At 34.3% G+C, this 24,863-nt stretch overlaps 1 protein-coding gene across 7 annotated transcripts in view; it reads left to right on the forward strand.

Annotated features, from left to right (window-relative positions):
* Nucleotides 1–24,863, forward strand: part of SIPA1L2 (signal induced proliferation associated 1 like 2) — a 129,863-nt gene that overhangs the window by 70,012 nt on the left and 34,988 nt on the right. For 6 of the 7 annotated variants that reach the window (XM_021527120.4, XM_085576789.1, XM_085576792.1 and 3 more), the window contains 6 exons: nucleotides 3,441–3,615; nucleotides 7,228–7,331; nucleotides 9,824–9,901; nucleotides 13,157–13,314; nucleotides 14,831–15,407; nucleotides 19,968–20,242. In XM_021527120.4, the coding sequence (XP_021382795.1) occupies nucleotides 3,441–3,615; nucleotides 7,228–7,331; nucleotides 9,824–9,901; nucleotides 13,157–13,314; nucleotides 14,831–15,407; nucleotides 19,968–20,242 (1,367 nt within the window). The remainder of the gene's footprint in view (nucleotides 1–3,440; nucleotides 3,616–7,227; nucleotides 7,332–9,823; nucleotides 9,902–13,156; nucleotides 13,315–14,830; nucleotides 15,408–19,967; nucleotides 20,243–24,863) is intronic. The other variant, XM_021527122.4, reaches the window with a different exon arrangement.

A 24,863-nucleotide genomic window follows, 5' to 3' on the forward strand; every position in this document is an offset into this window, starting at 1 on the left:
ATCATCTCCTCATTTTGAGAAACAGCAGTATATAGCACTTCCTTTTATTTTGTACAACCAGTTCTGAAATTCAGTCCTATTATTAAATGGGCTGTCACCTGACAAAATGTAATATTATTATATCTTATGTACCACTTACTACAAGGTGAATACTTGAACATAGAAAGCTGCGCAAAGAAGTGGTGTGAGATCCATTTTTGGTTTTAATCCTCTTAGCTACTTTATGCATTCAGTTCATTAAGTAAAGACAAAAAGAGTTATGCTTGGCAAGTGAAGATGATGACTCTTGGAAATGTCATGAATTTAAAAAGATGAATTATGACCTGGAAGATTAGTACTGTCACCAGAGTGATAAAAATTTTGTCTAATGGAGTATTAAATGTTTACATTTAGCCAACTAAAGAATTTATTGTTTTGATTTCATTCTCTACCTATCTGATAATTTTTCTGTGAAATCTAATATGGATTATGAAGGAAACATGTAGCTAAATTTTTTCTCTAAAAATGATAGTAGAAACGATGTAAATTAGATGGTTGATCTAATTTGAATATGTTAAGAAATTGCCTTTTCCCAGTTATTCTGCCATATGATGGTCATCATTAAATTCAGCTGTATATTTACAAGAAAAGTCAATATTTTATCTGCTACTGTTGTTTTTTCAAGCTTTCCGCATCTTCCCCCTAGTTTCCCTGTCAAATTTCTGCTAATGGTTGTTTATTGTATATACTTTTCGGTTCCCTTCACATTGCTCTAAGAATGCTCACTTCTCCCTGAGCTATAGGATAAAGTTTAAAAAAGACCAAAGAAATTAAGATTGGCTGCAGTGACATTTAGTGACTGTTGTGTGTCTAATCTCTTGATGTTCCTTGATAGTAAAGAATCTGAAATCTTCACATGATGAAAGTTGCTGTTACATGATAAATAATCCGTGCAAAAATTTACCAGGATGCCCAAGATTCAGTAGTGAGTGATTCAGACCAGAACAGAATCATTTTGAGTCAGGAAGGACTGCTATGTACCTTCAATACATATCACATACCCAAGTAGCTAAATGGGTTTAGCAGATTTTTTGTGATGCCATGTTATTAAATTGTTCTCAGTGTAAAATATAAGTAAATATAAAATTTCTGAAGTGGAAATAATTAAATCGGAACCATGTCTACAATTACATACTTAAAAAACTTGAATAAGCATGTGGTACAATTTCAAAACTGGCAAACTTTATCAGTTTTAAATATTCTGATAGCTCTTCATGCCAGTTAAATGCATGACATAAGAAGATCCTGCCAAAGCTTGTTGAGTTATTTCTCTTTTAGGCACTGACTTTCTAAATGTACCTAGATCTCTGCTTCTGCACAGCCACCATGATCTTGGCTGAGAGTTCTTTTACTCAGATCTTCCAATTTTGTAGTTGTGAAGGGTTTTAGTGCAGGGGCAGGAGGTTCAGATTACTGCAAATGAGCTTGCAGCTTGTTTAGCAATAGTGGTTTTTTAAAGTATTGACTTTGTTTAGAATTGTATAGTGCTTGATGGTCCACAGAGTCAAATCCCAGGAATAGTTCATATCTTGGGCTGGTGAGTCTCAGATCCTCATTTTCAATATCTGTTAGCTCAGTGTTTAAACTGTGAGATGTTGGATTGTTCTTTAAGATAGGTGTATACTTCACTCCTATTTGGATTATTGTTATTCATTAACAAATGCAGGAATGTCTGGCATGTGCAGAATGAAAAGTGTGACTAGACCAAATATTTTGCCCAGATGCCTCTTTACCCTTAGTCCTTGTCCCTATTTTTGGTGACTTTATTTTGCATTTAACTTCTCTACTTGTCAATTCTAGTGTGAAATCAAGGAAATCAACTTAAATCCCCTGTGGTTTAAGTTAAACTATTGGACACAGGGCTGGTATAGAGTTGACAGTGTGGTCACCATCATTTAAGTCTACTGGGATGTGTCAAGTACCAGCACTACTTCCTGATATCTAATGTTTGCATGACCAGTTATTTTGCAGTTTCCTTCATGAATTGTTCATGCTAGCTTTCTGCTGAATAAAATAGTCACCAGTGTGCAACCTGGAACCTTTTGTTAAGTACCTCTCTCTTTAAAATGGGGAATCAAGGAAACACTCTGGATGGGGGTAGCACCTAATGCCAGTCAAAAGGAAATGACAGGAGCAAACCAGTAGCTCCAGGTTTCATGGGTCTGACTTCAGCAGCTCCTTCAGTGCATCCATAATCTCCTTTTATCTCAGATGGTCATCCATCCCATTCCACATCAAACTTACAGCTTCTGGCTCTTCTGTGTTCTAGGCTAGCCAGGTGAAACCTTATTCCTTATTCCTGTCCTTACTAAGCCTGTCCTTTGCTCCGAACTGCTCTCTGGTCAAGGGCATTCTGCCAGAGCAGGTTCCACAAGGGCTCACTCCTACACAAAGCCTTTTTCTCTTTACGACTAAGGGGAAGCAGGCTGTTGTTGTCACCTTTGCTCTAACAGAAATTCATCAAGCCTTCCCATAACGTGCATTTTGGATATTAATCCTGAAGTTTGATTAAGATATGTCTACCACTGGAGAGCTGATTTGAGTCATGAATGTAGAAAAGTGTCTGAAGGGAATCGTGTGTGACTGATGGTCTCTGTCAGTTTGTGAAGCTCTGGAAGGTGTTGGTTAAGAATAATAGGACTAATACATCCATGTGGAGGTTTCCTTTTTGTCAGCTTAAGTCTGGATAAAAGCTAAGAGGAAAATGGTCTGCTCAAGAAGTAATGATCTCTATACCTAAGGTTTTATAGTTTTTGTACTTTATTTTTGGATAGATGTGATTTATTTGTGTAATGTTCCATAACTGAGAATCAGTTTAGCAAAACTATTTGACTGCAATCTAATTTCTTGTTTCAGGTATACTTTTAAAAATGGCAAATAGTTTTTAACAGTGCGTGATTTTATGAGGAAGGGAAAAGATTACATATAATAGAAATTACTGTTCTGAGGGCCTGTTTTAACTGAACTACAGTGAACTTTAAAGGGTAAAAATGAGGGACGATAAACTCACCTTCTTTGAAAGCTGAGAAAAAAGGACCAATATATAAATATTGCCAATTAAATTTTTCATACTGTAGCAGGAAGTAGAGTGTGCTTTTATAGATAACAAAGTGAAAAGTCTTTGTACTGCTTTTATCTTTGTTTGAATAGTGCCAATCCAGTTTTCTTTCAAAAATTGGAGGGTGTCTTTTGTGGATTTTTTTTTTTGTTTTGTTTTCATCCTGTGGTGACTTAATTTCCAAAATCAGAACACTTATTTTTTCATTTTCAGATGTCTTCTGTCAGGGGTTATAACAGTGCTATATTTTAATTATTTCATATTATTTAATTATTTAATATTTATTCTAGTATTGACTTTGTTTCTGTAAATTTTCCTTTTCTTATTTAATTTTTAATTTCAGCTGAGTTTTCAACACAAGATTGGTATCCTTTACTGCAAAGCAGGCCAAAGCACAGAAGAAGAAATGTACAACAATGAGATGGCAGGACCAGCTTTTGAAGAGTTCCTTGATCTCCTGGGCCAGAGAGTACGGCTAAAAGGATTCAGTAAATACAGGGCACAGCTAGATAATAAAAGTAAGTTATGTTTCAAGCTGTGGGAGAAAGGGTAATTATCCAGCTGATCATCTGTAAATTGTGTTGTCTTTTCATGCTCTTGACTTTAGGTTTTCAATAGTAAGATTATATGATAAATGAGGAAGATGAAGCATATGGTAAGAGCATGCATCAAAGGTTTTCTGAAAGATAATTTACTTTTCCTGTGGCATTAGTAGAACTGAAAATCAAAGCAATTTATTTCATTTGTTTTCATTTAGTTAAAATCATACATGAGTAATATTTCCCCAGTCAGGTACACTTTAACATCTTATTTTTTCAAAGGCAATAAAAATATATGTATTTCAAAATATGGAGCAGTTTCCCTTATTTCAGCTAAACATACATGCTTACTATTAGCCAACACACACAAGCAGTCAGTTTTCCTGGTTTCTCACACAGGCACAGTAAGCATGTCATCATTTCTCAGCTGATAATTTTTAATCTACCTCAGTGCCATTTCCCCAGGTCTTTCCAGTTCCCTAAGTGCATTAGTTTAAAATTTTAATTGTACAAATTGGTTGGATTTTGTAGCAAAATAGGAACTGAAGTATTGCTGTTAAAAAAAGTCAGTATGTTAAGACACTTCTTTATTAATACTGTTTTTTACTGCCCTTAAATTTAACTTAAATTAATTCTTAGTTTAATGATGTTTTAGCAGGATTTTGACAGCTGATCATATCAGCTGTGATCTAAGGATATCTAGTTATTCATCTACTTCATTTTAACATAGTGTCAGCCTATTGTAAGCACCACATTTATTTCTAATAACATTATTGCCTTTTTGCTTAAATCCATGCTTGTTTCCCTTTAATAATTTGAGCTTTTTAGAGACTATTACATCCTGTTTCAGTACAGAATAATTTTTCAAATTAATTTGTAGAAATACGTTTTAACATGCTGTGGATGTCAGACTTCTAGAATGAATTGATAAATAGGGATGAATATTGAAAGAAAATGTTTGGTTTTCTTTTTTTCCCCAATCAGAACATGACTCAATGTCACCTAGTAAGTTGTACATATGAAAATAAATGCTAGTCTGTCAGCAAATTCAGTTTCTGTATTTGCTGTGCTTCAGTATGAACTTACATTGCTGATCAACACTGTGTATGTATCAGTCAGTAATGTGATTTTAATCTGATGTAAAAGTCTGTGTGCCATTTACTATATTGTCCTGTCATAGAGTGTCCTCATAGTTTGCAACAGGCAAAATGGAATTAAGAATTCAAAAAGATACAGTATTATATTAAATGTAAAGTATGGGCTTAAGTATCATATTTTTGTTATACTTAACAACCAAGAAGTATTACTGTGTGTCATATTTAGACCTAGATTATACATTGTTCTGACTGCCTACAGGTTCAGAGGAGTGTAATAATGTTGTCTCTAGGAGCTATATTTTTGGTAGACACAGTGTTTCAGTAATAAGTCTTGCTTAGTTCTTGTAGGAGTAAAATTTATTAAATTTTTATATTCTAAAATGTTTGACTAGCTGTGAAGTTTTTCTATAAAAAGTTCTTTTGTTTGTTTTAAAAATTTGTTTATTTAATATTTGGATAATTGGTTGATCCATTTCTTATGTAACAGAGAAAGTTGAATGTTGTGATGTTACCCTGTCTGACAAATAAGCTCTCACCTCTTGTGTGCTCACCCCCCTCCAGTTTGTGAGTTGAGATTAAGAGAGCTCCATGAGTGAAGGGAAGAAAGGGGGAAAAGAACACCCCCAAAAAGCCTCCCAAACAAAAACTCCAAAACAAACAACAACAACAATTAAAAAAAACCCAATCACAAATGAAAGCCACCACTATATCAATCAGAGAACAATACAACTAATTCAAAGGCAACCACTCACCACCTGCCATTAGATGACTGAAGACCAGCCATTCTCTGAGCAACAGCTACCATGAAAAAAGTCTCCCTGCTCCAGTTTTCCAGTTTTATAGGGCATGGGATATGTTTTTGGTCCATTTGACTGGCTGTCTCCTCCCAAGCCCTTGGCCAGCCCAGGACACTTCCTAGGGGACAGTGTGGGGGCAGAGTGGCGCTGATGCTGTGCGGGCACTGTTGGGCACCCGCTGAATCATTGGTGTGTTACCAGCACTGCTTTGATCTCACAGACAGCACACAGCACCATGTGGGCTGCTAGGAACAATTATAGCTGCTTCCAAGCCAGACCCAGTGCAAATGTTCAGAACATATGGAATATATTAACTACAAATCCTCTTCTGCCCTTCTTTAGTGCAGTTTTAGTGGCATGCAGTTCCAAAGCCTGAGATAAAGAAATAAGGGAATTAAATTAAACTTTACCAATTCAATGCTATATAATTTGTTTAGTATATGTTTTAAAACATATCAGTCTATTGGAAATGAGATAAAATGTTTTATTACTGGAACATATTTTCTCTTTCTATCTCTTCAAAACTGTCTTCTAAAATGCCACTGAAAGGTTATAATGGAATTAGATTTTCAGCTAAGATTTTGAAATAGAAGAGCACAATACGGTTTCCTTCTTTTAGCAACATTTAAGTAACAAACTTCACTTGAAATTATGCTTTTTATTTCTTATGCAACCGTAATCTGTGTTTAATAAATGAAGTTAACTTAATTATCATACAGACATAATTGATACACCCAGCACACTCACATATGAATGCTCTCCTAATTGTATACACACAAATATTTTTTAGATGTAGGGCTGCAAATAAAAAAGTGTATGTTTATATACTTTTACCTGGAGAACTAACATGGCTAATTGATTTCTTTTTGGAATATAGTTACTCTTCAAAACAGATCAAAATTCCAAAACCTTAAACAGTGTGCTAAAGAGTGTACTGGAGAATATTTATTGCTGTAGAAAACATAAAATTATGTTAAAAATAAGTGAATGTGGAAAAAGAGAAGAAAAATTGGCAGTTGTCTTGACTCAATAAGGTGTTCAATAGAGCTAAACCTTTAACTTTTAAAAAGTTCGTTGTATGTACTTAGTCTGTACAAATTGAAGAATAGTAATAATAAGGATTAATTTATGACTACAGTGTAAAACTCATTTACTGTAAACATCACAAAATTAATAAACTTTCTAAACAAAATAAAATGTTAATTCATATCATATATTAAATTTATATAAAGAATTTTAAAATATATGTACTATACACATGTTTTATGTTTTAAAAATGCCTGTTCTGCAACTTGTGCTTTAATGTGAGGTTTGAAATAGCCAGTTCACTTTTGGTAAAGTATGGGTTTAGTCAATTGTCCTTATTAATGTTTAAACAATGAAAATACACCTTATATAAGACTACACTCAAGTAGCTAAGTGTTTTGATTTTATCGTGATATGCCAATATATTTTAAATTAGTTTATTTAGGTCTCAGAGACAGCTAACACTTTGGGTTTTTTTCTGTAGGACCCCCTCTATGTCATAATACAAAAATGAAGACTAGATTTTTAGCTGTGGAAACTGGTTTTCTTCAATTATAAAAAATATGTAAGCTGTTTAAATAGATTTAAATCAGAGCATGCAGAGCAGTGTCCTAAAAAGTAGTATGAATGTTGTAAGTTACTGACCTTCTTGCGATTAAATTAATTTTCAGCTGATTCAACAGGAACTCATTCCCTCTATACTACCTATAAAGATTATGAATTAATGTTTCATGTATCAACAATGCTTCCATACATGCCCAGTAACAGGCAACAGGTATGTCTTTTAAGCTTTTCATTGTAGTTTTACATGATAAATGTTTGACATTGAGTGTTGGGGTTTTTTAATAGTATTGGTTGAAAATTGAGTTGTTTTAAAAGAAATATGACTCAATTATATTTATTTTCTTGAAATATTGTAAGACATCAGAAATTCTGTAAGATTTGTATTCTATATGATTCAGGAATTTATCCCATGTACCCTATTTCATTATATTATTAAAAGGCAATATTGCCTCTGGTGAATACGTTTTCAGTTTGGACTGAATTCACATCTAGTGTATGTTTTAAACATTTAATGGAATGAATCTTGAAAATAGTCTTATGGTTAAAATATGCATGTAATAAGATTTTTAAAACTAGTCCACTTAATCCTTGTTTTACAGATCTTGAAATGTTTATTAGTGTGTGAGCTTAGTAATAGGTACAGCTAAACTGTATCCTTCAAGGTGTCTGTGAAAACAGAAAATTGCAGTGTATTTTTCTTGTTTCTAGAGAATTCCCTTTGCTTATATAATAATTCAGAATGTCTTCAATGCATTAAGGATGGCTAAAAACCAGCACAGCAGTGCACCAGTAAGGTTACTCTGTCTTGCCTGTCTTGTGACTTAATTGAAATGTACAAGCACATTTGGTATAATATATCAGTTTTAATGCTTAAAAAAATTGCTGGTAGATCAGACTGATGGTAGTTTGTAACTTTCTGTGCTACTACTCTATGTTCTTCCATGTATGCAGAATAAGTGTTGATTTCTGTAGTTAGTTTTGGAATATTCTTTCCTTGCCATGCAAGTTACAATCATGTCAGCCATTGTGGAAGGCTGTCATGAAATAAGGATGCTATCTCACTTTGGTTTTGAACAGCACACAAAAGATGCTTACTGATTGATTGTTGAACCATATGGGAGTTGTATCTTTCATGTCCATCCTATCAATAGGTCTTGTGTGAGCAGAAAGATATGTGTCAAGGCAGCAAGAGAAAGATAAAATATAAGTACTGAAATTCTTCAGAAGGGATAAATAAAAATAACAATGGAAAAAAGTATATAATGTTATGTGTTTTAAATAATCAGTGCATAGAGCTCTGAACAGTTTGAAAAGATGTTTCAAGCAAATGGTTAAGACATTAGTATTTAGATGTGGTTTAAAGAAACTAAATTAGAAATCAAAATACAAACTTTTCACCATAAGAATAACATAAAATTTAGATGTCTCACTTCCTGAAATGTGTGGCTTTCAGGAGACAGAATGTTCATCTGACCCTCAACTGTGACATAGCTAGTAATCAAAGGATTGGATCTTCATCACTGATTTCAGATTGTTCTACTTCTCTGAACTTTCAGTTGCATCTTATTACAAAACAGGATTAATTTGGTAAATGCACTAGGACTTGTTCTGTCTGTAATCAGTCTAACAATTTTTGACAGGAAATGCATGTAAATAGGGAAAACTGTACCCTAATAAGACGATATAGTACACTGAATGAGCTTGCCTTAAAAGCAAAAATAAATATTTTCATAGCAAATCACAGGCACTGACAGTAAATATGGCCTTACTTGGAGTTTATTACTGTTGTTGTCTTTCATGAATTTTCCTTGTTCATGGAATAGGATGTCCTCTTGCCATGATCCACTTATTTTCATATTTTTTTGCTGTTTGTCTGTCAGCTTCACTGCTGTGTTGCTCAGCCACCCCATTACTGTCCTTTCACTTCTTCCTGTGCCTTCCTTTCATTCTTATAGTTTCCTTATGTGTCTTTTTTTATAGTCAGGTGCTAATTCTTGTGTACAGCAAAATCTTTCAATTTTAACTCCATGGTTTTCCCTAGCAACAAGTTCTCCTTTCCACAGTGTTTTAGTAAGCTCTCATCATTGTCCCTTTAAAAGGTTCAGTATTTAGCAGAAGCATTATGTTGTTATTCATGGCTTTCTTGGAATCAAAATAATGTGGCAGTTTTCCAAGTTCAAGCAGTATGCCTGTCTGAAGACCCACCACATTATTTTTCAGGTGATGAGATCTATCAGTGTTTGCACAGCATGTACACTGTCTTAATGAAATGTGACAAGTGGACCCAAATTACTAGAATTTAGCCAACCTTAATGTGCAAAACAGATTTATAATAACTGTTTATTGTTTTTTTTTTCCTCTTACTGTTTAGTTCCAAAATACTTAATGAAGTCTCTTCAGGGTTTGGCTCACTGCATACCCAAGTAAGGGGAAGTTAGAGACCATGGTAAATTTCCTGTTAGGTTATGTTAGGAACAAAGCCCCCCTTTCAATACTTATTTTCCACTAACCTATTATGTATGTACTGGCTGAGGTTGTTGCATCCTTTCCCCATGTCCCTTGTTCAGACTGGGCAAAGTATTCAGTCACTCCTCCTAATCCACGACAGTGACCTTCAGTGAGCAAGCACTGAGCATTGCTTGTGCTCCAAATACCTGTGAGCCAAAAATAGGCCGTGCCAGAACTGTTTGTTGCTTCTTCCAGGATTTAACTACGCCCTGCTTGGTCCCTGATCAGGACATCCCTCTAGTTTTAGAACCAGCAGGAGATCCAAAGAGCAAGGTAATTTTTATTTTGGCTGCAACATAGGCTGGGAAGCTTCAAATCAGCTGCTCCTTCCCTAGGATGGAGAAGACAACCAGCCCTGGTATGGCCAGTTCCTTTTCCTTTACTGGCCTTTTCTTCAAAGCAGTTCAAGGCTTTCCCCTTTAAACTTTACCTTTGCAATGTCCCTTTCCAAATCATTCCCTTGCAAGTTTCCCACTCACACATTTGCAGTCTGCTTGTGTTCACGTGGTCAGACCTGATTAATCCAAATCTGTTCAAATAATTAGTTTTCACCTCGTTTTATGAAAACTTAGAAATGAAACAGATATGCAATAATGAAATAAGCTTGTTGCATTTAACTACTGTTAGAATAGTTGGGTAACAAAACCTGTGATTATATCAAACTCAGTTGATCAGAGCTGTTGAAAGAGCTTTTGCCATTCAGTTCTGGTTTTGGTACTGGCTAAGAAACCAATTTGAAAATAAAACTTTTTAAGCCACTTATTTTAGAAATGTACTAAAATAAGTTTGGAGATTTTATTATTTGACTCTTAGCACTTCATAATTTAATTGAATGAAGAGTATATTCCACTGCTATTTCAACAAGAATTCCTTGTTGTTTTGCAGTTTGACAAAGCAATTAATCCTACTGAAGTGGGTCGATTTTTAAGGCTATTAACAAGCTGTTAATATGCTAAGTTTTAAGACAGTGTTTTCTTTCAGAGATGCATATCTGAAAATTAAGAATTGAAACACTAAAATATGGGAATAAATATAATAATTATAATTTAGTGCAAGTAATTTTAATCTAATGGATTCTGCTTTTCTAACATATTTTCCTGACTGGACTCCCCTTTGTGTGTCTTGTATTCTTAAATAACACTTCACTGATTTCCTTTTGGCTGCCTATCATACTTGATTATGTTTATTTTCAAATTCTAATGTGACAATGATGCTTCCTTACTGCACCCAATTGAGAACTCCTGTCAACATCAATGCTGAATACTGGCATGAGATTCTTTAGAGTATGTTAGAAAGGCAGATTAAAAAAAAATAATTTTACAGCATCCAAAAACCCCCAAACCTGAGCAGACCTCAAAATGGGAGAGGAAGGGGAAACTGAGAACCTGAAAAGAACACCCAAACAAACTAGGAGGTAAAAGTTGGGAGAAAAATGTAGGCTATAGAATGGAAACTAGAAAAGGGTTTCTTATAGATCATTTTGCTGAGTTCCGGTTTCCTTCAATTCCTTTTTCATTTTCAGTATGCTATCCTTATTGCCTATTTCCCAGAGAGGTATGAATTCCCTCCTTCTTCTCCATTCAATACTTTATTCTTTTCCTCTTCCTTTATCCTATTCAGAGCACTTCTTTCCATGTTCCAGATCACCCCAGTTTAATTTTCCCCACTTTAGAAGTTCTTTGCATTCTGATCCTCTGTGCACAGCCACAACTGTGCTTTGCCTTTTGCATTGTGTTGAAGTTGACTGACCACTTATGCATGACAACTATTTATAAGTGTTACACTGGTTTTATTTTAAACTGAAGGAGTCACTAAGATCTCTACAGTCTTGGTAAGGTTCTTAAAAATAATGACCTGTCTTTCTGTTTCTTTTATTGTGCCTTTTAGAGGTTTCCACTCTTAAAAAATATCCTAGGGATAGGACTGCCATACTTTGTAAAAGTCTTAGCTAGTAAAATTTCAAACATTTCTAAAACTTACCTTCAAGTAAGTGAATGCTGTTCTTGCTTACGCTTTGTACGATGGCAAGCAGAACCTCCTAAAGGGGTCTACAAAAGCAGAAAATATTATTGAAAGCAGTAATTATCTTGAAAAAATATATATACATTTAAAGAGGATTGCATTCTCATTTTTATAATTTACTCTATGGAAATATATAGGCATGAACCACTGTATCAAGAAGAAGTAATTGGGTACTTCGTGGTACAATAAGGGCAGAAATTAATCACCTTGTACCTTGTAATTGGAAGGTTGCTTACAAATTTAACTGAGTTGTAAATTCCAACCTGTGAGATAGTAATAACTTCTAAACATTAACTTGTGCTGCTCTACTATGATCTAATTGTGTGGCTCTCTACATAAGCAAATTAAAGTATGCCTGACACACTTAGATCTGTGATCAGGTCCTTGAAGAAGTGATCCTTAAATGGCTCAAATAACCAGTTATTTTCATTTTCATAGAAACCTGAGAACTTGACTGAGCCACATGACTTAACAAATACTGATTTCTATGCCTGTTTTCAAGTTACATAAGAAGTCTTAGTTATTTATCTGTATTTGGGGTTTTGATTATGTTTAAAATAATGCAGATGTACTTAGTGCTTTAAAATTGTGACTTTGGCCCTTCTGACTACCTTTGGAATATCATCCTTTATGTTATTTTAAGGGCTGTAATGAAACATACTTATGGGTTCTAGGCTTTAGTGTGTGCAACTTTGCATTTTGTTGTTGGTAGCTTAAATACTAACTTGTAGTGGAACTGGAAAAATGAAACAAAATACTCTTACTAGAAAGATTCTTTTCCATGAAATCACTTTGATAGAGAAAATTTTACTTGCTCTGTCATAAAGTTTTCAAGTAAATTTATTCTTAAATATTTTTTGGTTACACATGAGCTAAGGTATATCTTTAAGTGTCTTTATGCTACTAGTTGACAATGCAAAATCTTTGGCAGACATGGTTCTGTTCCTCAAGTATGCAGTTACTAACGTTTGTAGTGGAAGTTCATGATAATATTTTTTTCAAAATTAAGATCATTATATTAAAGACAATATTTAATAGTATTGTGACATGGAAAAGGAGGTTTTATTGAGATGTAGGAGCAATATTATATTTTTATTGTAGAGACAAGTATTACACTATAAAGAGGAAATGGATGTACAGTTTTCTGGATAGTGAGAAATGTCAAGTGATGCAACACTTTTTTATTACTGAAGTGATGCTTTAGTAAGAACAAGAGAAATACATTTTTCTCATAGAATAAAATATAAATGAGAAGAAACTATGGAGAGCTAGTGTGGAGATGTGAGAAAATTCACTAGTATTTTTGTGAAATTAGTCTAATTTCCTTTCCCTATATTTTTGCAGTTGTGATATGTTGTTATCCATAATGCAATAAAAGTTATTTCTGAAAAAATATGCTTTATTTATATTGGTTTGGCTTGTTTGATTTTTTCCTAAGATGATGAATTTATTATTTTATTTATTTATTTTTAATAACTAATTTTTCAATGCATGTTTTTTGTCTAGCTGCTAAGGAAAAGGCATATAGGAAATGACATAGTTACCATTGTCTTCCAAGAGCCAGGAGCACTTCCTTTTACTCCAAAAAATATTCGTTCCCACTTTCAACATGTATTTGTCATTGTCAAAGTGCATAATCCTTGCACTGAAAATGTGTGTTATAGGTGAGTACAGCCTTCTAACTATATAAGTTTGTTACTAAGACTACAATTCAACTGTGTTTTCTAGATATTTTGTATTTCTTATTCATATTATGTACTCGATTTAAAAATTTCTGCTGTGAATTTGAAACCCCAGTGTCTCTCCTGCAAACATCTAGAGTTATGGAGCACAGTTTGTAGACTCAAAGGGGTATGTGCAGAATTCCATGTTGCTGATTTATGGCCACAAAATGGGGATATAACAAGTTACTGAAAACAAGATTTGCAGGCACACCAATAGAAATTAGTTTGTATTGCATGTTTCCTTTTTTAAAAAAAGTTATTTAAAGTATTTGAGAATACTGTATGAATCCCTGAGTATGACAATATGATGAGTCATAGCCTTTAAGCACATAAACAAAGACCTTTGGAGAATGGAAAATCATCATAAATTTCAGATGATTTTAACTCTCACATTTAAGTCACTGCATCATGAATTTTAGCAAGGTAACCAAGGTGGAAACACATGAGTAAATTGATTTGTAATTGTGCAAATAGTGATAAAGACATGAAGCATAATTACACAGGTTTATTTACAAATGTTATTTATTCATTGCTTAAAATGAAATTAAAATACATCATGAGGGTGGGTCATATTACTGTCTTCTAGTGGTCTACTAGAACATAAACTATCTTTTAGGACTTGATTTTGTTTCAGTAACTGTTTTGTGTTGATTAATACATGACATTTTCTAAGCTATATTTTTCTTATTATTAAACTCTATCCATCATTCCAAATTTGATTGTATTTTAGTCAAACAAATAGTAGTTGTACCTACTGTGTACATTATTTTGAAATTATTTTTCAGTTGAAATATATTATGTATCAATCAATTAGAGGTATAATTATATCAATTAGGAAATATTCCTATTTTTCTTACATTTGGCTGTGAACTGTCTAGACCAAGAATTGTAAATGTTTTCAAATTTTATGAGCATAGAATAGGGAGCTTAAACAGGTGGAGAATACTCCATTATAGTCACATTTGACACCAATATCTTTTCATTGAATTTACACTTCATTGTAGAAGAAGAATTGAAGATAAAAATTAATTTCTGTTTCTGATTTTACGTTTCTTAGTTTTAAGACGATGCAACTGAGTGACAGCTGAAAATTATAGATTTACATAAAAATAATTTAAAAAAATACTTCTCTCATTTTTTTCTCACAATACATTTTAATATTTATTACATTAAAGAAAGGAGACATTGACACCTTAAGAAATTATCTTTGATTTTTTGTTTTAGCAAGATACCTCCATAATATCCTTTATGTATTTCAAACAGAAAGGTATTCTAAAATAGACAACCAGTTTTCTTTGATGTGTCTGAAACCTCTGCAAATTGGCATGTCAAAGCTGTACTTAATTGCATAAATGGATTGCAGACATCACAGTTCTGCTTATCATCTGATTTTTGGCTTTTTTTTTAGGGAATTAATAATTTTGTTGGTTGTTTGTTTTTTTTTTTCTATTTCCAGTGTTGGTGTTTCACGGTCAAAAGATGTTCCCTCATTTGGTCCACCCATTCCCAAAGGAGTAACTTTCCCAAAGTCTGCAGTCTTTAGGGACTTCCTTTTAGCCAAAGTTATTAATGCTGAAAATGCAGCACATAAATCGGAAAAATTTCGAGCCATGGCCACAAGGACACGTCAAGAATATTTGAAAGATCTGGCAGAAAATTTTGTTACCACAGCTACAGTGGATACTTCAGCCAAGTTCAGCTTTATTACTTTAGGGGCAAAAAAGAAGGAAAAAGTGAAACCAAGGAAAGATGCACATCTATTCAGCGTTGGAGCAATTATGTGGAATGTGATTGCCCGAGATTTTGGCCAGTCTGCTGACATTGAATGTCTCCTTGGAATCTCCAATGAGTTTATCATGTTGATTGAAAAGGAATCAAAAAATGTTGTATTTAACTGCTCCTGCAGAGATGTTATTGGATGGACATCTGGATTAATGAGCATCAAAATATTTTATGAAAGAGGAGAATGTATTCTTCTGTCTGCAGCAGATAATTGTACTGAAGACATCAGAGAAATTGTTCAAAGACTTGAAGTAAGTACAGTTTCTAAACTGGAATTCCAGGGTTTTTATGAACAGTTATTTGTCTACATCTCCTTTGAGATGTAATTAAAAATGTTCTGGGTTTATAGTTCAGGAGTGTTTTTGGTCTTCAGAGAGAATTACAAATAGCAATCTTCACAGCATGGGAGATAAATTTTATCAACCTGTTTTTCAGGGGTAAGGTTTCAGATACCATTGATCTGATTACTTGCCCAAGGCCATTGATGGTTCCAGTGTTGAAATCGGGACTGAAAAGCTTCTGCTGCCTCTTACTAGCCTGTAGCCTATTCTCAAATCAAACCTTTGTAGGTAGAAATATGATTAATTAAAAAATATATAAAATCTTAGTATGTAAAATATACTTTTTGTAATAACCCATGAGAATATTAGCAGAAAATTTTATGTAAGTGGTTCTGCTGATTTGTTCCTCTGTACTGAGAAAGTGCAGGAGGTAAAGAAAACTACATCAACTAAAGTCAGTTTTACCAACTGATTGGATGAAGTTTTTCAGACACTTAATGACCATGTCAGTACTACTGTCCTGTTACTATTTCTGTCAGTCCAAATGAAATGACAGTAACTCTAAGGTAAATGTGCTGATGCAGCTAGTGGTTACACTTCACTCTTTGATCTTAATTTAAGACAGTTTTAGGGGTTGCTTCTGTTGGAAGGCTCGGCACTGAAAAGAAATGTGTCTGCTTACAGTTTTCACACTGACATAGTTGGATTGCAGCTGATGATTTAGGGCCTTTCTAGTACTGCAGTGTCATTTAACATTGCTCAATATCAACTCTAAATTATAACTTTCTTTCAAAGTAGAATTGTTATTTCAAGAGCTAAATGTCTTTAAACTCTTCTTGCCACTATTATCCTTTTCAATTGAGGTCTTCAGTTTCACTTTCCTAAGACAGATATTTCCCTTCTAGAAAATAGTGCTCCCATTAGGTCTTGTTAACTGAGCAATACAAATTTCTTAACACAAATGAGAAACAAGATTTAAAGTTCTAGTGAAAATTTCTGGTGTCATCAGTGACAATTTTTTTTGCTATTTTTCACTTACTCAGTTTTGCAAAACCTGGAAATAACCCAATCTTTAAGATCTGGTAATTAAAAACAAAAAACGAAATGGTTTTTTATGTTTACTTTACTGCTACCTCTTTGTTATGGCCAGATATGGGGTTAAATAATCCCCGCAAATTACCTGAATATTAACTTCAATCATCTATTCCAATGAACTCTGCCTTCCTTTTCTTTCCCTGCTACTTATCCAACTTGCATACTAATTAAAATAGTTAATTATCATTACTTGTTTCAAAACATTTTTGTTCGTGTTTCTTGCCTCATCTTTTTCTCATTTTCCCCTTTTTCTTCCTCTCTTTTCAAATCTGCATATTGATGTTATTTCAATATTTTATAACATTGAATGCTTTCTGCAATCTTTAAATACATTTGATATAGAACCATTAGAACCACTAAAAGTATTTAAAACTCTGATGCCACAGTTCATGTGCAAACCTTAAAAACCTTTCAAGTGACTCACAACACAGCTGAGGTTTACAGCCATATGTGCCAGCAGATGCTAAACATGAAAGCTCAAACTGTGATGTAATATCAATCTTCAGTGACCAGATGATTAACCCTTTTCAGTCATGAGTTAAAGCATTTCTTAGAACTAGTGAGTAGAACATTGCAATTACTAAATGAGATTGTCAAAGAAATAACTAGATTTTATTGTCTGGATTTAAATTATGCAGATAAAAAGGACACCTATTTGAATATCCAGATTAAGAAAAGGTGTAAGAAGCTGGCTGAGACCATTATTTTAGTTTGAAGTGAAACAATCAGTCCAGGACTGAAAAAAGAGCTGTAACTTGTCAGTCTAAACAAATTTGTATTTGTGAGGGAGAGTATCTAACTATAGAAAGAGCAGCAAGCTATAGATTAACTTGGAGGGTTTTGCTGGAAGGCAGGAAAAGCAGTGGTTTTGGGCTCTAGGATAACAGAGAATGTCAGGGTGATAAAAGATTAAATGGAAACACTGAATGGATCTTTAGACAAGAAATTGAGTTGACAAAATTTCCTTAGTATCCTGTATATTAAAAAAAAAACTCTTCACCTTCTTAGTGGCACTTACAGGATCTCTGTCTTTTAACTTTATCTGTATTAAGTGCTTTCAGAGAAGCCAGATCTTAGTTCATTTATGGCCACAAGATCAGTGAAGCTGCAACCAAGTCAGCAGAATGCCGTGTGTTGAAGTGGAGCAGCACTATGTTTAATGTGACATTACTATGTAATATGCAGTGTTACCTTTTAGGGAATATACACTTGGGAAGAACTAGATCTCCTGGAATACTTTCCATTGGGAATAGATGGGTCTTTGGCAGGAATCTTTCTCTTGCTTATCTTTCAACTTTTGAATATTTAACTGACTTGAAGAAGAGATTTTGAGTGCTCTGAGTTGGGGAAATCCATATTCTTTGGCTGGTGCATTCATTTTGCAGTAGTCTGTAATTGTGGCATAATAGTAAAGAGGTGTCAGCCCCCAAAAAAGACTACTATGTAGCTTAATAAGGATAAATTCTGTCCCTCAGTTGGGCTCTTGACTATAATAGCATGTTCTTCTTTTCACTGCATGACTAAATGTATATTTTCAAAACTTGTGATGGAAGTATAGTTAACAAAAAGCTGAAAATTTCATTTTCACTTATCTAGTTCACAAATTATGGAAGTTTGGTTTTCTTTTTGTATTGAAATTTAGTCATAAGAGAGCTAGGTTAACAGTATGTTAAAGTTGACAGTATGCTATATAGTTCTAATACTACATGCAGACCTATAAGCATAATAGAAAGTTTTATTTAAAAACAAAATTTTCTAAACTACACTAAAACCTCAGAGCTGAAAAATGACAAAGGAAGTAGCTGCTTTGGTTTTGTTATGAGACCCTGACTTTGTAAATAAAGCCTCCTGAGTACATTTTAGACATCTCAATAATGACTTTCACATTTTAAATTTGAAACCTATATCTTAAGAAGAACTGGAAAGATTATGAATCAAAATTTCCAGGCAATAATTCTCAGAATATCTGATCCTTACAATATCTTCAACATTTCACAATTCACAGAAGATTATCCCTTAATGAATGAGAGCTAATTGTATTTCTTCACCTCACAGGTTAAAAGTGTGAACATACACCAGCTAAGTAAAGCTAAAGTAACTCATGGGTTTGTGGAACTTTGTTCTCATGTGTGCAAATTCTAATTTTTTCTGCTGAGTGACAGATATCCATGTAGAAATATTCTATTAAAGAAATAGTGCTTTAAAACTCACTAAGGTACCAAATCTCATGAGGTGTAAAGTCTCACTCCCTTCTCATGCACCCCTGAATCAGGTGTGGCAAGTACACAATAAAATAGTAAGCTAGCCTGCCTGGATTCTGGCTCAAGCAGGCAATGGAGAGCAAGAGTAACTTTTCCAAAATAGCCTCCTGAATTAAACTCAAGCCATAAAACAACCTTTGCAGAGATCTATCCTGCACAGCTGATAGTAAACACTAGTCTCCTATCTATTTTAGTAATGCACACTAAACCCAGCCATAAACAGCAGAAACAACTTTGTGGAACTGTTCTTAATGTAACATGACCTTGGGTAGATCCTTTGATCTGAATTGTAACACATGCATCTCCAAAAGGCAGGTATTTGCCTTGGTGGAGTGTTTGTGGGAGATTTTTGATAATGTTTAGGGGAGATCTTTGATAATGTTTTATAATGGTAAAGTTTTTGTTCTAATTGAGCTAATGAAGCTAAATACATACTGGTTTTGTGACACTGGCAAAAGGCAAGACTGGGGTAGCTCTCAAACTTCCTTGTAATGCAGGCTAGAATTTTGTCTTCTGACTGTTGTATGATTATGATTTACATAGCAAAACTTGTTTCACAGACTATAGAAATGAACCAGAAGGATTTTGGCTCTGCTGTATAATGACAGTTACTTTTCACTGAATATGAGTTTCTCAATGACATGGAAACTCTCATCCCATTTTAGTGATATCCTCATCTGGAGATGATGGTAGTTAGGAATCTGCCTATAAAGCAAAATAAATTAATATTTTCTTCATTGCTCTTTTCTCGAGGAAAACAAGCTTCTAGAACTGAGGCTCGTGTTATATCTTGGGGTTAATGCTGTTTAATGCTGAATAAAAACAGCCTGCACACCTGCAGTCAGCCAAAAAGGAATGAAGTAACTGACAGGGCAGCATTTTTCTTGCTTTCTATTTTGAAACTAAACCAGCTGTAAAGTTTTCAGTATGTTATAAGTGGCATTATGTTAACATTGAGCAAGGGAGAAGTGCTTGACATGGGTCAGGCTGCCTGCCCTGGAGATGGAAGATTTTTAGTGTCATGAAACGTGTCATTCATTTTGTTTTATGTGCTCAAACATAAGGTTAAGATAATTTAATGTTAGTATATTAAAGATAGATAATATCAAGCCATACACGACTTTATAATGTTTGTGTGCCTTGAAAATAGCGTAACAATCTGGTGCTTCCTCAGATAGTGACCAGAGGGTGTGAAACCACGGAAATGACGCTGCGGAGAAATGGGCTGGGCCAGCTGGGATTCCACGTGAACTTTGAAGGGATAGTGGCAGACGTGGAGCCCTTTGGATTCGCATGGAAAGCAGGCCTGCGGCAGGGGAGCCGCCTGGTCGAGATCTGTAAAGTGGCTGTGGCAACTCTAACCCACGAGCAAATGATCGACCTCTTGCGCACATCGGTGACAGTAAAAGTGGTCATTATTCAGCCACACGAGGATGGAGCACCCAGAAGGTAGGGAGCAGCAGTTCTCAGTCTAACATTTGTATCTGTCTGCGTTTTTTTTCCTCTGTGCCTTTCTTAAATGATGAGTCTTCTATTGAGGCCCTTCAGTAAATGGATATTGTCCATCATGTTGCGTGGTAATATTGTTGAGGCTCTTAAAGTAATCTTTTCCCCAAAACCCGTATTAACTTGTTATAGAAGATAGAATTTGATCCTACAAGAAATTTACTATATATGACTTTAAAAGTGTAGAAAGTAAATTTTAATGTATCTTGACTGAGCTGTCCTGGAAGCTGATGTTACTTCTTTCCTTCCACAGGAGTTATATGTTTTAATGCTGAATTTAAAAATGTGGAATCCTTTTCACAAAATTGCACCTTGTCCATCTTTGAGATTTCTCCAACTCTTGATTATTGAAAAATATTTTTGAAAAAGTTTTTTTTTTTCTTATTAAGTATTACAGTGGGTTTTTAAAAATTAAATTTAGTTAAAATAGTGAATTACTGCATTCTGGATATACATGGTACCAAGTCTTAGAGTTCTACTCAGTTTCTACAGATATCTAATTTATTCATGTTAAATGGTGAATTACATCAATGAGTTTGTCATTTAAAGCAGAGAAATCTTGTTGCAACATGAAATATATGCTCATGCCCAGGGAAAGTCTGTAATAACAATCATTACAGTTGCTGTACCAGTGTTTTCAGGGATTAAGTGCATTTTTCTGTCATCAGTATTCCTTTTTTGGTGACAAAAGACATTTTTCTCCTTTTTTTTAATATCATGAGGCAGAGAAGTAGGAATAAATTGAAACTTTGTAACAGTGTGACTTTATTTCTCATGCACCTTGTCTAGTCAGTGTTAATTTGTCTCATTCCAATTGAGAACTGTACCAGAGTAAATTTAATTACTTGTCTTCTTTTAGCAGGCCAACTTTAAATCTCTTGTTGATTTTTAATTCAACAGAAAAAACATTAGATGTGTTGCTTTTGGCAAGAGAGCAAGCAATAAAATTTTACGTAGCATGCAGCACTGTGAAGTTGATGCCAACCGTATACGAATGCTGCTTAATTGGTGGCAATTCTCCAAGTAGTCATTGGCCTGATGTATGACACACAAGGGCTGTCCCCTGCCTCAACCTGCATCATGATGCCTCCCTTTCTGAACAAAATGCCTGTGAATGTAGAATACCACCGTTTTGCTTAGTTGGGTAGAAATTTGCAATTAAGCCTCTCTTTGCTTAGCTTTGCTATTCTCACCATCTGTTTCTGGGTATGAATTTTCACTGACTTGTTTGGTATACATTTCCAAGCTGTTTACAGAATATGAGCCTAATGAGCTGATCCTTTTCTATTGAAGGTAAAAACGTGTATTTTATAGGCCCTGATAGAAAAATACATACTGTATGTACTGTTTATATTGTCTTTGATATAAATCTTCTTCTAGAGTTAAAATCTGTTTAAATCCCAGATCAGTGTGGTACATAGCACCCAAGTGAATGTGTAGGAGGAGTCTGAACTGAGTGTTACCACAGTGAGAATAATATGCAAAAGCTGCTCCTCTTCATAATTTTTAGCATCTTTAAAATTGCAACAAACTACTAAGAAAAATGAATTTTTAAAAACCATGTACCTATTCTAAATTGTTTTTAAAAGCATGTTTAAATTCTTTTTAGCTTCACCTTTCTAGTATATATATATATATAAACACACACACATATCCAAAATGTCTTTCTCTCAAAGAGCAATTTCCCACAGAAAATGGCTCATTTTCACTTGTATATCCCCAAAAGTAGGATTAGTGATTTTGACTTTCCAGTCTCTGAAGAGGTTTGACCTTGCCTTTTTGCAATGTTTATAATCTAATCAGAGCAGACAGAAAACAGTTATAGATATTACATGACAAGTCTGAGAATTTCAGTTGACAAATATGATCTTTGTTTGTAAAAATATTATTAATGAACAAGGGAAAAGAGGAGAGGGCAGAAAGGGATAAATTATCAGAATTTTGAGGAAAAAAAGATAGCCTATCTGCTACTTACTAGGGTTTCAAGTTCAGCCACTAAGATTTTGCCTACGGTGCATAGATATAAAAATGCATTAATCTCAGTTTCTAAAAGGATCGGTTGCATTAAAAAATTACATACATTTACAAGAATATAATTTTAGCAAAAAAAAAAGAAATCCAGAATTTCTTGAAAAAATCCAAATGTATCATTTTATTAATGCCAGTCTTTCATTTTCTGAGCTAATCAGCTGTTTTCTACTTCTTGAAAGACTAGTTTCTGCTTAGCTATTTCTGCTGGGGTTTATGAATACAAAGAAATGAGGAATTTCTCTTTGGGTTACTTACTATCACTCTTTCCTTGCTGGGATCAAATTCTGAAATGAGTTTACACAGATTGGACATGAGTGGCATGGAGTGTCTCGGGAATTGTACCCTTAAAATGAAAATGAGTTTCAAGTGTGCAGGGGTGTTTCCAAAGCAGTCCCTTGAAAAAATATCAGCCAAAGTGGAGATCTTTAATCAAGTTCTTTACTTGATTTTTTTTTGTCTGTTAGGTTACCCAAAAATAATCTTCAATACATCATTTTAAAAGAAAACAAAATGTAAGTGTTCATCCACTGAGGAGAATCTATTAGCAATAAACTATTAACAAGGATTTTTTTTTCTGCAAACTGTCTTGTATTCATTTATTTCAGCATGAAAATAAACTATTTGAATGTTGAAGGTGCTTACAAAGGAATGTTAGAGTGATTAGGAAATTGCAGAGGAAAATTCTACTCGATAAATGTCTTCCATTACTTAATGTAGATCTTTCTACTGAAGTCTTGACAGTAGTATATGCAAAAGCAATCATGGAATAAGGCTTTTCATTTACTATCCTGTAAAATTAATGAACTTGAGACAAAGCTCCTGCTGTTTTCAGTTTGCTCCAGCAATTAAATAATCATGCACAAATCGATGCAGAAATCAAAATTATTTGTGTGGCATCAGGCTGATATTTAGATAGAGAGAAGGAATTGCTATTTAAAACATAAATTCCTTAAATGACAAAGTGGTGTTAGAACAAATATATTGGTTGTTGTTTTCAGATCTTAATAAGTATTCTTACTGAAATACCTAACCCCCACAGCGCCCCGAAGTTACCAGGCTAGCCCAGATCTGCAAGGCCCTGGGGGAAAGTGTTTCAGGAGCTGGGTAAAGATTCCAGAAGAGGCTCTGTAAGAGACCCCCACTGTGGTCCAAGATGTCTATTCTATGGGAAGAGGAGGGAAAAAGAGCAAACAAGGAAGGGACAGAGCCTTATCTAGGCTCAGTACAAGAAGGATACTTGGCTCCCAGCCAGTTGAGTCAAGAAAGGAAGGAAGGGTCAAACTAACATGGTCACAGCTACAGGGGTTTCTGGGGAGAGAAAAACCATTCCCTGGAGCAATACATCTTGTGCCATGTTTCTTTCTGTGTTGGTCTCTCCCTTCAGAATTGTTGATTTGGGATTGTGTGCATTTGAACAGGAGAATAATGGTCTTCATTCTGATTTGCTTTCACTGGTGGTATTATAATAATTTTCAAGGACACTATATCCTTAATCAGCCAAATCCAATCAAGGAATTCCAGCACTTCTAAATGTATTTTAAACTGTAGATTTTGCTAGATTCTTTTTTACTACATTTTACCTATGCGTTTGTCTTAGTTCAACTACCATTTTATATAAAAAAGAAACTGCTTCAGATCCGCTTAAGAAACAATTTCTAGGAAATTTAGAAAGCAAACAAAACTTCAAGCAAAATTTCCAGTGCTGGCTATAAACAGAAGCTGGAGAGCTGTAGGAGCAGTAGTTTCCACTGTCAGTTTGAACGAGTGAGAGGCGCTTTTTCTGCTGTTGTAGGTCATTGTGAAAATGGAAATACTTTAGTAACTATGACTGAAACTGCCTGTGGGCCATTTTTAAGTAATACTGCAATTCTTCTGAAGTTGTTTTATTCTTTTGAACCTTGCAAACTCCTTCTTAGAAATGAAATAGATGTAATGACTTATTTTCCAGTCCTGATGCTTGTTCCCCTTAAATGATTATGTTTTCTTTAAAAAAGTTGTCTTTCTGGTGCTTTTTAAAAGGAACAGATAACCAACATACTATAGAATGTTTGGAAAGTGCTTTTAGGAAGGGGAAGAGGCTACTGTGTGGTGGAATTCAGTTATTGTTACAGGGATGCTTGCCATGAGCTGGTGGGATAGTTCATAGGGCCTTCAGATTCTTAATATTTATTTACTTATTTAATAAATTAAGCCACCTGAGCTAGAAAGAAGCGAAGTCTAACATCAACTGAGGCAGGCTGAAGCAGCAAAACCTGAAACTGAATGTTTGTTTGTAAAAGTAGAATTTGGATGTACCAAACCTTTTAATTACCACCCCTGCTACTAAACTAAGAAGGCTGCAAATATCAGAAATGTCTAGGCTCTGATGTTCTATAGAAGTAACTGAAAGAACTATCACTAAGAAAATGTAATTATACTAATTGGAAGCTGTACTACTTACAAAAGTTAATCCTCTCTACCTAACAAAAAAAAAAAAGGTGGAAAGTGCTTAACAGTGGTTCTCATACAAATAAAGTCTTTGATTTTTTTTCTT

The sequence above is a fragment of the Lonchura striata genome, chromosome 3 (assembly GCF_050655825.1).
Source record: "Lonchura striata isolate lonStrDom1 chromosome 3, ASM5065582v1, whole genome shotgun sequence".
In the NCBI taxonomy this organism is placed as follows: Eukaryota; Metazoa; Chordata; class Aves; order Passeriformes; family Estrildidae; genus Lonchura; species Lonchura striata.